General features: G+C 44.4%; 1 protein-coding gene across 9 annotated transcripts in view; it reads left to right on the forward strand.

Annotated features, from left to right (window-relative positions):
* The window catches only part of PPP2R2B (protein phosphatase 2 regulatory subunit Bbeta), a 457,129-nt gene extending 444,611 nt beyond the window's left edge, over positions 1-12,518 (forward strand). For all 9 annotated transcript variants that reach the window (XM_078067328.1, XM_078067330.1, XM_078067329.1 and 6 more), the window contains 3 exons: positions 233-402; positions 9,080-9,171; positions 11,803-12,518. In XM_078067328.1, the coding sequence (XP_077923454.1) occupies positions 233-402; positions 9,080-9,171; positions 11,803-12,082 (542 nt within the window). In that variant the 3' untranslated portion in view covers positions 12,083-12,518. The remainder of the gene's footprint in view (positions 1-232; positions 403-9,079; positions 9,172-11,802) is intronic.
* Positions 12,519-15,633: the final 3,115 nt, after the last annotated feature.

The following is a 15,633-nucleotide window of genomic DNA, read 5'->3' on the forward strand; positions in this document are numbered from 1 at the left end:
CTCTGTGCCAGATCTCTGGATGGTACAGGTCCCATGCGAGTCCTTCCATGAGAAAGAAAATACAGAAACCAGTGACTGCTTTTTCTGCTTCCAGGTTCTTGATCAGTAACGTACTTACATCCTGCAGATTCTACTCCAAGTTAGACTGTTGGCTTTCTAGCTGGCCCAAATGTGGTAGAGTTAGTTGATAAGGATGTACTTATTTTCTCTCATTTTTGCTTCTGTTCTGCAGTTTTTGAAGAGCCTGAAGATCCAAGCAACAGGTCATTTTTCTCTGAAATTATCTCTTCGATTTCGGATGTGAAGTTCAGCCACAGTGGGAGGTATATCATGACCAGAGACTATCTGACCGTTAAAGTTTGGGATCTCAACATGGAAAACCGCCCTATTGAGACTTACCAGGTATGGACCCCCACCCACCCATAGGTACATAAGGCACTTCCTTTGTGGGCCTCCACATCAGCTTCTGCCTGCAAAGGCTTACAGTGCACAAGAGTAAGAGACCGTACATCATCATATCATATATATTCAATAAAATGGTATAGTTTATAAGGGCCATAGGATATTAGACAAGGGTACATAAGGAAGAGCTTGAATTCCATTTAAGCTATATCTACTGAGCATTTAATGTGGGATGGATACTGTAGATAGAAAGGTACACAAGACAGACATGGTCCTGCTCTCCTAGAGCTGATGACTGGTAGAGAAGCCTGATGATGAATAGGGGATTGAGTAGGCAGTGAGGCTAGAGATGGTGCTTGGGAGCACAGACAAGGAGGGTCAGCCTGGTGAGAAGAGACCCAAAGGCTGACCCTTGATTGCCTTGAACTAGCCAGAAGGATAGTGTGTTCATAGATGCTGTGTTCAGAAAGGAGTTATTTGTATATTAAATATAGAACATGGGCAGAAAGAAGAGTCTGGAAATGTAGGCCCTGGTAAAGAAGATTTCATTATTTTGTCTTCAGCCTGAGTACAATGGAAAACCATTAAAAGGTTTTACACTGGAGATGATGGCAATTGGCGCTGGAATGGTGGCATGCAGATAGAGGGAGAGGTAGGAGGAGAGTCTATGAGGTGCACTTGCCAATTCAATGTGGAGGGAAGAAGAGTTAAGAGTGTACAGGTTGTTAGCGTAAGCATTGGCTAAATGGTTGGTAGATTGATGGACAAAGGGAACAAAGGAGAAGGCAGTGTTTAGAATACAATGGCCTTTTTTAGAAGATGGAAGACTAGACTTTGAGGTAGAAAGGATTTGAAGAAGCTTATTTCAGGTACGAGCACAATAGAAGCAAAGATAAAGAGGCAGGGATAAACTAGTCTTTTTTAAAGATATTTTGGTTTAGATTAAAAGAGGTGTGAAAATTTTAGATAGAGGGATTTAACTTACATATTTTTTCTTGAGACAGAATTCAGATACTGTAATATTCACCCTTTCAAAGTCTACATTAGTATATTCACAAAGTTGTGGAACCCTCACCACTCCAATTTCAGAACATTTTCATCACTAACATTCTGATTGTGCTGGGGAGGGGAGATGGGAGGAGATAGAACAGTTAACAAGTTATTGCAACATTCTGGCAAATGCTGATAGTAGCTTAGATGAGGGTGTGAGCAATGGGGGGGACCAGATTCTTAATATAAAATCAACAGGACTTAACAAATTGGATATGTGATGTAAGAGGAAAAGAAGCACCAGGGATCATTCCAAGGTTTTTATCCTGAGCAATTAGGAAAATGGTGGTGCCATTTTATGTAGATGAGGGAATCACGATTTATTTTGGGACATGTAGAGCCAAGTAAAACCCAGAAATTGCAAGTAGACAGCTCAGTTTGAGTTTGGGTATACCTTAGCTTAGAGAAAAGAAGCGGTCAGGACCATGCCCTGGGAACTCGGTGTTTACAGGTTGGGAAGAGGAAAAGTGAGAAGAATGTTCTAGGAGCCAAGTAAAGAGACTATTTCAAGGAGGAGAAATCACCAACTACCCAATGCTGTTGCTGAATCAAGTAGGAAAGGATTGAAAATTGGCCATTGGATTTAGTAATGAGGAGATAGGTGTAGGTGAATGGCATTAATGAAGGTCTGATTGGAGTGGGTTTTGAGAGAGACTGTAAATAGGAGATGTGAGTGTAATGAGTACAGGTAGCTCTTCCAAGAAATTTTAGTCTAAAGGGCAACAGCGAAATGGGGTGGTAGCAGGAATGGGATACAGGCATAAGGAAGTTATCACAGCATGTTTTATGCTGAGGGGAATAAGCCAGGAGAGAAAGAATTCAAGCAGTTGACACTCCTTGGGGGAAGCAAGATGGAACAGAGTCCATTGCCTCGAGGCAGGTGTTGTAGGCCGTAGATGGGAAGATGGACAATTCATCCATCAAAGGAAGGAGAGAAGAGTAGATAGCTATGGATGCATTGTGTTGGTAGCCATAGATGGTTTCTTCTTGTTGCTTCTATTTTTCTCATAAAATAAGAAGAGTGAGAAGGAAAAGTGTAAAATACGCATCTAAGAGAGTTGAGTACAATGGAAGGAGAGAGATACTTAAGGTGTGACTGTAATGATGGGCCACTAAACCTCAGGTAGATAGGGAAATAATGTGTGAAGAAAAGTAGACAGAATAATGGATTTGAAGAATTGATAGAATCAAGATAGTAAAGAGTGAACTAAGAAGATAGGAGGTAGCATTAGAACAGTACTTGTTCAACAGGTATAATTAGGGTCGTGGCAAGTCTCATCATGTGGCCAAGGAAGCAAAGGAAAAAACACATTGAAAATGATGAGGCCAACTGAGAGACCAGAGTAATGATCCACGAAGAATAATGGCAGGGGATCCAGGTGCTAAAATTGCTTCAAGGAATGTGGCAGAGGGGCTCAGAACTGTTGCTAACTATAACAAGGTAGTCAGCAGGGAGTTTAGTTGGTGACATGACTTCAAAGGAGCTGAGGGCTTTAGAACAGGAATCATCGCCTGGAGCAGCAAGGAGCCCACCTACCCTACTTTGACACATGAGTGGCCACAGGACAAGCCAATCTTTCAGAAGAAATTCAGAGAGAAGATTGAGGACCCCAAGGACTTTGACCAACTGTGAGTAATGCAGGGGCCAGAATTCAAAAGGACATAGGTGGTTGAGATAGTCTGCCCTATATATTTGGGGTCTTCCTGTCCCCCAGATCCTTCCAGACTTCAGGGCCCCACTTCACAGCACCTGCCTCGAGGCTCTCACCTTCACGTTCAGCCCAGGGCTAAGCCAACTCGTGTGTCCTCTTCCAGCTGCACACACCTCTCGTGTTACAGAGGGCAATGACAACTAGAACCTGAGTGTGGGTGGTATGGACAGAGTTGTGGCCTGCTGGCCAGACCAGATGAGAGAAAACTGGATTTAGTCTCTTCAGTGGCAGGAGCAATTAGTACTTTCATTTTAGAGAAAGGCTTTAAGAGCAAAGCTGGTTTTAGAACCCAGTAAGCTAGCTACGACATGGAATAATCAGCATTTTAAGAGCGTAATTCTCAAAGCAAGTTCAGCTAGTGGTAGACGTGGAAGTGCTCTTTGTCCAATGCTTTGAGATAGGTCTCATAGCACATATATTGAAATGAAATATTACAGAAGTTTAACTACTTTAGATAGCATGCTTCAAAGCAATTTAAATTTATATACTATACCCCAAATCAAAAGATGGCAAATAAACACTGAATTTCTAGAACACTGTTGAAAAAGATGGATGATTTCCCATTGGGCCAGCCTTCACCATCACCAGTTACTAATGCCTTCCCTGTGGAGGGGAGTAAGTAATGTTCCTGCCATGTATTTTCATACACGCGTCAACTGGTCTCCAGCATCTTTCCAGGAATAAGAAACTGTAGACTTAAGTATCATTAGCTCTTCTCTGTAGATTTCAGTATCATCAGCTCCCTTCAAGCTCTCCTACAGAACAGGGGTTGGCAAACCATGGCTGGTGGGCCAAATCCAGTCTCCATCTGTTTTAGTAAAAAGTTTTACTGAAACATAGCCACACCTGATCATGGGTACATGGTTGCTTTCATGCTACAATGGCAGAGTTGAACAGATGTGATGGAGATGATATAGCCCACAGGCTTAAAATACCTGCTATGTGACTCTTTACAAGAGAAGTCTGTTGACCCCTGAAATCTAAGAACCAACCAACAGAGTTCACTCTTGCTGGGCCTCATGAGCAGTCCCATTATGTACAACACCAGGCTTCCACGAGTTCATGATTTGAGAACCTCTGTGTTGGGAGGCTCAGTTTAGTGTCAAGAAAGCCATACACAATAGGAACATGGATAACAAATATTTGGAACATGAAGAAAAAAGCATCAAATTGGGTGAGTTTTAAGTTTTCTCTTGCTCTGTGTTCTAGATGTTTCTAATCAATGTGTCTTACCTTATCCTCTCCTCTGATGGAGATAGGGCCATCTTGTTTGCCTAAGGTTTTGTTTTTTGTTTGAGCAACAGAACATAAATATAACATACCTTCATAGTAGATGTTCTTTTTCTTTAGATGACATCAAGTCAAAGCAGTAGGAGCTTCCCAAAATTTAGCTGCTGGGAGGAGAAAATACTGGTTCAGACTGGATTTTCTTTTAGATCCCTCCTGACTTTTGTCTTTCAAGAATTATTTGTAGAGTTCTAGGCAATGTGGTTCCTACTAATGGACCCACATTTCCAAATCACACATGTTTCGATACTTATAAACTTTCACCTTTGCCTTCTGTCTTATAGAAACATAGGTGAATAATATGTCAAGAAAAGTTTGTGAAGAACATAGGCTGAGGCAAAAACAAATTTTAGTGATTATAGTGAGATAAAATGATGACTATCCGTTTCTTATAATTTTGCAATTCCTTGACTCTTGTAGAATTCTAAGAGGTTCTGCATCATAGAAACCTGCTTAACCATTTGTTTTCAAAACTAGTTTCTCCCTTCTCAAAACACATCTGTGCCTTACCTGAAAAGTGCTCCATATCAGATCAGTGGAATACGAGTAAGGGGGAGAGAAGGCTGAAAATAAGGAGCTATTTGGCTCATTTTTTTCTCCAAAAAGTAGGAGAGCTGGAGTACAGACATGTCTCATTTTACTACATTTCCAAATACTGCTTTTTTTAATATACAAATTGAAGGTTGGCGGCAGCCCTGCATTGAGCAAGTCTACCAGCACCATCTTTCCAACAGCATTTGCTCATTTCGTGTCTGTGTCACCTTTACCATTTTCAAGCTTTATTATTATTACTATTACATGTTATGACAATCTGTGATGAGGAGTGATCTTTGACATTACTATTTTAACTGTGTTGGGGTGCCAGAACAGTGCCCATATAAGATGGTGAGCTTAAATAATTTATGTTGTGTGTGTTCTGCCTGCTCCACCAACCTGTCCTTCCTTCTCTCCTTCTCCTCTGGCCTCCGTATTCCCTGGACACAGCAATATTGAAATTAGGCCAGTTGATAACCCTCCCCTGGCTTCAAAGCATTCACGTGAAAGAAAGAGTCACACATCTCTCACTTGAAATCAAAAGCTAGAAGTGATTAAGCATAGTGAGGAAATCATGTAAAAAGCAAAGCAGGCTGAAAGCTAGGCCTCTTGCACCCAACTGCCAAGTTGTGAATGTAAAGGAAAAGTTCTTGAAGGGAATTAAAAGTGCTACCCTAGTGAACAAATGAATGATGAGACACTGAAACAGCCTTAGGAGAAAGTTTGTTAGGAGAAAGTTTGAGGGGTCTGGAGAGAAGATCAAACCAGCCCCAGCATCCCCTTAAGCCAAAGCATAATCCAGAGCAAGGCCCTAACTCTCCTCCATTCTCTGAAGGCTGAGAGTGGGGAAGAGGCTGCAGAAGAAAATTTAAAGCGAGGAGAGGTTCCACTTACAGAGCACTCATAAGGTTCAAGGAAAGAAGCCGTCTCCAAAACTTGAAAGCACAAGATTAGCAGCAAAGGCTGATACAGAAGCTGCAAGTTCTCCAGAAGATCTAGCTGAGACAATTCATGAAGGTGACTACACCAAGCAACAGATTTTCAATGTGGACAAAAGACGCCATCAAGGAGTTTCATAGCTATAGAGGGGAAGTCAGTACCTGGCTTCAAAGCGTCAAAGGACAGGCTGATTTCCTTGTTAGGAGCGAATGCAGCTGGTGACTAAGTTGAAGCCAAAGCTCATTTACCATTCTGAAAATCCTAGGGCCCTTAAGAAATATGCAAAATCTACTCTGCTTGTGCTCTATAAACGGAACAACACAGCCTGGATGACTGCACTGTGTTTACAACATGGCTTACTGAGTATTTTAAGCCCACGGTTGAGACCTACTGCTCCTTGATGATGCACCTGGTCACCGAAGAGCTCTGAGGGAGATGTACAATGAGATTTATGTTGTTTTCATGCCTGCTAACATAACATCCATTCTGCAGCCCATGGATCAAGAAGTCATTTCGACTTTCAAGTCTTATTATTGAAGAACTACATTTCATAAGGCTATAGATGCCCTAGTGATTCCTCTGATGGGTGTAGGCAACGTAAATGCAAAGCCTTCTGGAAAGGATTTGTTACTCTAGGTGCCATTAAGAACATTGGTGATTCATGGGAAGAAGTTAAACTATCAACATGCACAGGAGTTTGGAAGCAGTTGATTACAGTCCTTGTGGATGAGTTTGAGAGGCTCCAAACTTTAATGAAGGAAACCACTGCAGATGTGGTGGAAATAGCAAGTGGAGCCTACAGATGGGACTGAACTTAAAAGGATGAGGACTTGCTTCTTACAGATGAGCAGAGCACGTGGTTTCTTGAGCTGGAATCTACTGGTGAAGATGCTGTAGAGATTGTTGAAATGTCAACAAAGGATTTAGAGTATCACATGAACTTAGTTGATAAAGCAGGAACAAGGTTTGAGAGGATCGACTCCGATTTTGAAAGAAGTTCTGCTGTGGGTAAAATGCTATCAAACAGTACTGCATGCTATAGAAGAAGCCTTTGTGAAAGACAGAGGCCATAGCTATGGCACACTTTGAAGAAATTGCCACCCCCACACCAGCCTTCACCAACCACCACTGTGGCCAGTCAGGACAACCCTGAGGTATGACCTTCTACTACCAGAAAAAGGACAACTAGCTGGAAATCTCAGATGATTTGCATTTTTTCTCAGCAATTAAGTATTTTTTAACTAAGGTATATACATTTTTTAGATAATGCAATTTACTGCATACTTAATAGAGTATAGTGTAAGCCTAACTTCTACATGCCCTGGGATACCAAAACGTTTATTTAACTCACTTTGTTACGATAGTCACTTTATTATCACCATCTAGAACCCACAGTATCTTCAAGGTGTGCCTATACTAGAACAACAAACTTGGCTTCCATTGCCCGCTGGATCAATTCCCCGCTTGGCCTACTGCCATTCAGAAGCCACAGCTCTCTATTTCCTCTATTATAAAGAACCCAGGAACAAGTCAATGAGAAGTCAAGAAAAGACAAGATCTGGAGTTGGCAAAACTAGGACCCAGAGGCTCATTTTGTCTCCCACCTGTTTTTATAAGTAAAGTTCTGTTGGGACACAGCCCCACTCTTCTGTTTATGCATTACCTATGGCTACATTTGCATTACAAGGGCTGAGTTGAGAGGTCGCCACAGAAGTCCTATGGCCCACAAAGCATAAATATTGACTTTCTGGCCCTTGATAGAAAAGGTTTGCCAAACAATGGTCAAGATCAAGAATCAGTCCTTTTTTTGCCCACAGACTCTCTCCTGCTTCTTTGCTCAAAGACTCTTAACATTAAATCACTAGAGATCTGCAGCCCTACAAAAAGAAATGGCCTTCTACATCAGACTTGTGGCACTTGGAATAGGCCCAAAAGGCGGCAGGAGAGGAAGGGAACGACAAGGAGTTAATTTATAGCATAGATCTTAAGTGTGAGACGTAAACCTCACCCTCCCATCCCCTTCTCCATCTAACAATGCCAGAAGCCCTGCCGCAGATGGATTCTCTTGTCACCAAAGCAATGAGGCAGGTACCCTGACAAGGCCCAGGACTGTTTGGTAACAGTCGTTTGCCGAGTTAGAAATACTTGCACTGTCCGCATGACTCAGAGAGCTTTTCAATCCCCCAAAACATCTCAGGGAACATAGGGTGAATGACCCAACCATGCTGACTGGTCTCACGTAAAGTTCCCATCCAGCAACTTCATGGGGCCCCAGCATCCCCTGCCCTTCCTCACTCTCAGGTACGAACTTTCCTTCTTATTTCACTGAAAAATAGAAACAGGAGAGAATGACCCATGCTCCAGGACTGCACCCTTTACATCAGAGTCTCGTCAACATCTCCACCTGCGCAGGCCTCTCCAAATTATCATACCCAAAAATGAACGTGGCAAGTCCATCCTTCCGCTTGCTCAAGAGAAAGATCCAGGAGCCATCTTGACTCCCATTCTTCTTTCCACGCTTCACAGTTGCACCATCCACGAATCCTATCAGTTGTCCCTGCAAACATGCCGAGAAGCTGACCGCTGGCTCCCGCTGCTCCTGCCCTGCTCCACACCGTCATCCGCCACCAGGCTCTCACTGGCCTCCCTGCCTCTGCTGCCTCACATTATCAATCAGGACACAGCTCAGTGGTCCCTTCTGTGACGTCTCCTCACTTCGCTCAGCATAAAAGGCCCACGTGAACGCTCCTCTGCCCCCACGCTAGGATGAAAGCACACCGGGGGTATTCTGTTCACGGCCTCTCCCAAGCACAGAGCTGGCAGGCCATAGACATTTGTTGAGTTAAAGACCAAATGAATAGTGTCCTCTAATGTGTATTTGCAAGTCAGTTTAGAAAATGGGACTCTATACCACCTACTGGGCCCTTCTGCCGGCCACCGGCTCCCTAAGCAAGCTTGCTTAATCCACACTCGCCACAGAAGCAGCTCCCCAACCCAGGGCTGCAAAGAGCCCAGCCTGGATTCAGACCCAGGCCATCCAATTCAAGGCACATGTATACTAGAAGAATTAACAGCTCACATCACCAGAGGAGGTCTTCACAGAAACGAGCGTTTTTAAAATAGTAACTGACCCTCTTGATGTATTTCCCCAACAGGTGCATGACTACCTCCGCAGCAAGCTGTGCTCCCTCTACGAAAATGACTGCATTTTTGATAAATTTGAATGTGTGTGGAATGGGTCAGACAGGTAAGAGAGGCTCCGTGGCTAGGGAACCTTCCAGAGGTGAGCCCTGTATTTGCCGGGGCCCTGGGCAATTTATCCTAAGCAGGGCGTGGCCAAAGGGAGGTCAGAATCAGGCCCCAGGGCCTGGCAGGAATCCACTGTGTAGGTCCCTGGATTTCCCTTGAGGTCAGACCTGGATATAAGGGAGAGATGGAGTGAGACCCTTGAATCCTCTTTCAGGACTGGCACAGGTGACCATGGGACATCAATGAGAAAATCCCATGTCTTACACACCAGACGCCCCCAGCGCTAGGTCAACATGGCCGAAATAAAGAACACTAATAATGCACCAGCGAATTCCAGCATAAACAGTTCCAATTATTGCAAAGTGTGCTCTCTAGATCGAAAATTATCCCTAGACGCTTCTAGTGTAGACCTGTCCAAAGGCCCCGGTAGTTCATTAGCTGAATTCTAGTTGGCCTCATTTATCATATTCCCTCAAAGTGATTTATTATTGTTTTAAGGCCTTTTATTTCAACAGTACTTCATATTACCTTCTAATAGTTCATTTTCAGTTTGACAAATACAGATGATTCCCCACCTTCCAGAATGAAATGCAGGCTACCAGGGGCTGATTTAGTGTTTTGAGGAACACGGCACCAACAATAGTGCTTGCAAGCACTACCTTCTGTCAGGGCAAGGCATTCAGGGATTGGAACTTTTAGTAAAACCAAGCGGTTTCTGGCCATTCTTTGGCTTTCTTTGCCAATGAACCAAAATGTGCCTTCCACTTAGGAGACCCGGAAAAAATCTCCACATGACAGAGGCCCCAAGTCACAGCACCCCGTTGCTATAGGGCGGAGGGAAGAGACGACAGAGCAGCTGTGATGTACGAACCAAAGCTCCTAAGGGGGAAAGTAGCCGGCCCCGAACCTGTGTTTCTAATTTTTATTTGTAGTTTAAATTCTATTTGTTGTTATTGTCCTAATAACTTACCTTAACCTAGACTCACAAAGTACGTATTAGTCACCTTCGCACACATCCTGTTATAGAATCCTGACCACAAGATGACAAGGTTGTTGTGATCATCCCCGTTTTATAGCTGAGTAAACTGAGGCTCAGCAAGATAAAGCGACCTGCCCCAGCTCATGAGCTAGTACGTAGTAGAGACAAGAGTAGGAAGGTTTGAGTTTGAATCCGAAGATTGACATTCTTTTCATAACTTCACTACTTCTTTCCATAACCAAGAAAATTCTCAGTTCAGGTAAGGTTGAGAGTTTTTCTTTTTTTTCAAACCAACCAACAAAAACCAAAACACAAGGGCTTTCTCAGTTTAAAACCAAGCTGACTCATGGTGGAGGAAGCCTTGTTGGTTCATGGGAAGCAGTGAGGCCAGTGGCGGAGTGCTAGGCCCTGGGGTCGGGCACATGGGGGTTGGAGGCCTGACTTGGCCATTTTGTCCCAGTGAGCGAGTTCCTCACTTTTGCTCAGGTGTAAAGCCCCTATCTGGGATAACGGAAGTCCAGGTGAGATTGCGGGGGAGTCGAGCGCTCAGCACCCTACCTGATAAAGTAGCAACAGCTTCTTCCGCTACAAACACATTCACCACGTCTGTTTCCTGGGCCAGAGTTACACAAGCAAGCCCTTGACTGATTTGCCTGGCACAGCTGACCCCACAGCCCTGTCCCCCTGGCTGCGGCCCCATGCTCTCAGTTTTCCCCGCACCTGTCTGCACACTCACGCCACATGAACAGAGAGGAGGTGCTGTCCTCTCCCATCCCCACCTCAGTTGGTCAGGGCTTCACCCACCAACGAGGCCAAGCCCCCGTGCTCCAGCGGCAGCCCCCGTGGGATGTTACTGAAGCAGCATGATTCCCCCCCCGCCCCAGCCTGTCCGTGTGTGCAAACTGTCACCGGTAAAGAGTCAGTCCCTTGCTTCTGGAAGGCTTTGGCAGTCACTGCCCTCAGTCAGTCGTAAATCTGCCTGAGGGTGGAGAGCTCTTACAAAAAGGTGGATGCCATCGGTCAATCCACTAGCAAGTCTTTCCTCTCCCAAGTTCTTTTAAAATTTGAATTTGTTTACTCTCTTCCTGAGGGAGACCACGATGACATCCGTTTTTTAGGTAAGTTTGCTGGCAAGGCTGAATTGAGAGCTGGTTCTTAGCAGGGGGAGGACACACCAGGCTCAGCGTGCTAATCTATCAGCGTTTCTCCCGCTGTGCTGGCTGCCGAAAGCCTTCGACGGCCGGCCCAAGCCCCACTCCTGCAACCACACTTTCCGTGTGCATAACCAGTGTTCTCAAAAGTGTTCCTCCTGTCCTGACCTCTCTCCAGCCTCGCAATCCTAAGGGACGTAAGGCTGGGATCATTAAAACCACAGGACTCACTCCCTGAGCCAAAGAACCAAAAGGGATCTATCCACAGAAGTAAGTAACAAGGAGGATTATCATGATCCTTCATTTCCCAACCAGCCTTCGAAACCGAGACCATGGTCACACTGTCCAGTCTGTTTGGGTTTTTGGTTTTTGGTGAAACAGATGGTGCCATAAGCTGGCCACGATGTGGTGTCATGGGCTCCAGAAAGACGCAATGGGGATATGCTCCTGCCTTTCTCCAGAGTCCTCAGTGACTCCCTCTTTCCTCTCTACCTTGCAGCGTCATCATGACAGGCTCCTACAACAACTTCTTCAGGATGTTCGACAGAAACACCAAGCGTGACGTCACCCTGGAGGCCTCGAGGGAAAACAGCAAACCCCGGGCTATCCTAAAACCGCGGAAAGTGTGCGTAGGGGGCAAGCGGAGAAAAGACGAGATCAGTGTCGACAGTCTGGACTTTAGCAAAAAGATCTTGCATACGGCTTGGCACCCTTCAGAAAATATTATAGCAGTGGCGGCTACAAATAACCTATATATATTCCAGGACAAGGTTAACTAGGAGGACAAGTTATTACTTAATAATCTCACATACTGAATACTAGTCAGACATGTTTTTAAATGTTTCTTTGGGTCTTCATTTGATGCATTGACATTAATTTCCCTATGCAGAAAACAATTGGAATAGAACTAAAAGGAGTCCAACTTTCCCAGATCCCCAGTTCTAAGAAACTTTTGTCAAACCCAATAGGTTCTGAGACATTTCTGTTTAGAATTGAGAGCTGCCAGCTAACACTAATTCTCCATAGTTGACTTGAATTTCTGATGCTTTTCTTGCCCGGTTTTCTCTGGTGGGTCCAGTGTTTTGTTTCTAGGTGTCTGCTGAGATAAAATGAGGTTGTCTGTAGTATTTAAAGAGAAAAGAGATAAGTTTTTTTTTAATTAAGCAATTCCATTTGATTGAAAAAAATCAACAAAAAAATAAACACCGTTTACTCTTAGAGAATTTCTCCTTTTTCTTTTTTTTGTGAAAAAAAATCACAAGCAGTCAGCATCTCCCTCCCCTGCCACACTTTTTATTAACAGCCTCATTTGAAGCAGAGATTTATGTCACGAGGCAGCGAAGGGGATGCAGAATGAGAAGGGAGGGAACACATCAACACTGCTATACTCTTTTTTCTGGAAGCGCCATAGAAACAGCCTGAGAATTTGGCCAGGAAACCCCATGAATGCTTCAGGGGACATAAAGAGAACACTTTCTACACAGTGCTTCTCAGAGTTAGCTTGGCAAGGCCATGTGGGGCCAAATTCCATCTGCTGCTTTGTTACTCTTGCTTTTTGTCATTTTAAATGGCTCCATATAATCCTCCACTTACACGTTCGTTGGCTTTTTCTCTTCAACCTTTTCCAGCTTATTTATTCCATTGACTTCTAAAGGCCGAGTCCTGGTTGTTTATTATCTGGCATTCTAAGTGAAGAGAATGGCTCCCTGAGAAAGGCTGGTCTGTTCCTTTGGGGCGTGTCTCCTTAGCAGCCCCCTCCTCTCTTCCTGGGTTGGGTAACCAAAAGTCACAATCCATCAATCTCCACTGTAGCTAGAACGGAAATGGCCAATACACATGCTGATTTGTGAAGTCTCATCAAGTGTTTCTAACCCACCCCAAGCTCACCATCTGGACGAATATACCAAACAGCTCTCTTGCCACAAAAACAGAATATGGGGGAGTCAGGAATCTTTCACGGTATCGTGAAGTCTACTTGAACCTGTGCAGTCTGCTTCATCCTTCCCCCGATGTTTAAAATTCAGACTTGTAAGTTCCAGAAGGTTCTATGTGGCACACCTCTGAGCAGAAGGCTCAAGGAATTCAAAGGATTTATAAATGTGAAGGGGAGTCTCGGAGAGGAGGTGGGAGGTACCCAGGAAGTGGGGCCTGGGCTTAATGTCTCCAGACCCGTCACCATGATTCATTCCTTTTAACTTCCAATTCGTCAACAGGAAATGACTTGAGCATTTTTCTTTTAAACAGAAATTCTCTTTGGATTACTGTGTTTATTAGTAAAGTCCCAACTTGCAAGTGTAATTTGCTTGGGAGGAGGGAAAAAATAGTCTAAGAACCCTATTTCCATTCTAAGCTACTATCCATTTAAATAACAGCTTCTTGGCAAGGTAATAGCTATCTAGCATTTAAGGGAGCACCATTTTGGAAGATGCAGCCCAATCTCAGAAACACTGAGATATGAAAAGTACTTCTCAAACCTGAGAAGAAGCATGTGGATGAAGACGTGACCCTGTTCTCAGTGTTTGTCCTCTTCCCTGCAATGAGAGCCTCTCTTCAAGCATTGCCCATAAACTGGCCCCAGACGGCAACTCCTTGGGCAGGATTCCTGGCCTGACTGTGACAGTGTTCTTGGAGGAGACCTGAGAGAGGATCAGAAACTTCTCCAACTTCTAGAGAACTGTGATATCAGGATAGCTAGAAGGACCAGTGAGTTATTGTCCAGAGTTCACTCATCAACTTCCTTATGGCCTTTTCCCTGCTCCTCTGAGACGACTCCTCTCTTGGTACCAGGTGGGGGTTGGGAGAGATCCCTGTTGCTCAAACTTAGGCATTAACCTACCCCTGTGATATTACTCATTTAAGTCACCTTTTTTAAAAGCAAGACTTAGCCTCCTCCAAAGAAAAGATAATCAGGAAATGTCCATTTTAGTGGGTTTTTTTAACGTTAAAATAATCACATAACGAGTGACCTAACAGCCGTACCCATGCACCACCTACAATCATTTTGTGAACCCCCAGGAGCATGTTTATCAGACTTGGGGACACTGAGTAACTGGTGTCAGAGAACACTTGGAGGCATCCGAGAGTTCCGGCGGACAATGGTTCTTCACTAAGCGGAGCCAAGAGTGCTCCCCACAACACATACATGAACAAATTGGTCATGGTTTTAAGGGATTCACAGGCCCCCCTGCAGGCTATCTGTGGACTCCACATAAAAATCCCCTAACAAGTCCCACACCCTTAGCACATAGATTTAGAGTCTGAGATCTAGGGAGTGGGAGGAATTTGCTGAAAATCTCAGAATTAAGAGCAGAGAGCAGCTATTCGAATAAAGGATGCACCAGGAAAAAAAACATCTGAGACTCCTAGACCGGAACAGGAGGGGAAGGCCTTAGAGATCAGACCTCAGGCAGCCATCCCCACCCACCACCATGTATCAGCACTGACCTGCCCTGTGCCAGGTACTGAACGAGGTATTTTCAGTTGCAATTTCCTTCTGCCCCAGTGCTGGAGATAGTCATCATCAACTCGGTCCCTGTTCCAGCTGACACTAAAAGCTACTTAAAAGCTGACTAGCCATGTTTTCAACAGTTTGTTGGTTCTAAATACTGCATGGCCAGCAGCTTGGTAGGAGCCGTCAGGTTACGCTGGAGGATGGCAAGTGACCGAGGAGGAAAGGGAGCCACAGCTTCCCAAGCCTTTACTGAAATGATCCAAGTGAAACAGTGCCTGACATTTAAAAAGCTGGACTTGGACAGACATCCACACCTTCTTGTCCAGAGGAGGAAGAAGAATTCGAAGAAGAAAGAAGAAAGACACAAATGAGCATCAAAGTAGCGGGGTGTATGTAGGTGGGTGGGCAGTAAGAACCCATCTGCTTCTTAAATCCTTGAAGTCTGGCCCCTGTCTTTACTCTGTACTGGGGGGGGAACACAACATCTTTAAACCTCTCATTGATCTCATAATTAACTCCACCCTATCAACACTTATTATGCAACCAACATGTGACATGTGCAATAGCAGTCAGGCGGAACAAGGATGAAGCTAACGTTCTTTTAGCTGGTACCCAGTGAAATCAGTCAACTATCTCCAATGTATTTCTTTTCAACACTCTAGGGCCCATTATACTGAAAGTTGACCCTAACACAATCACTGACAAAGTGGGGACCACGATTGTCCTTCCTTCAAACCAGCAGGGCAACTGCCTAAAGCTCCCCTCATACCCTCCTTCCACCACTGTGGATGCATGCTTTTTTAGTCCCCTTGCTGACTGCAAGTAGGCCTAATAGCAAAGCTTGGGGGTGACACTATAGTCCAGAGCCAGATTGGGGGA

Source organism: Halichoerus grypus, chromosome 2 (genome assembly GCF_964656455.1).
Source record: "Halichoerus grypus chromosome 2, mHalGry1.hap1.1, whole genome shotgun sequence".
Lineage (NCBI taxonomy): Eukaryota > Metazoa > Chordata > Mammalia > Carnivora > Phocidae > Halichoerus > Halichoerus grypus.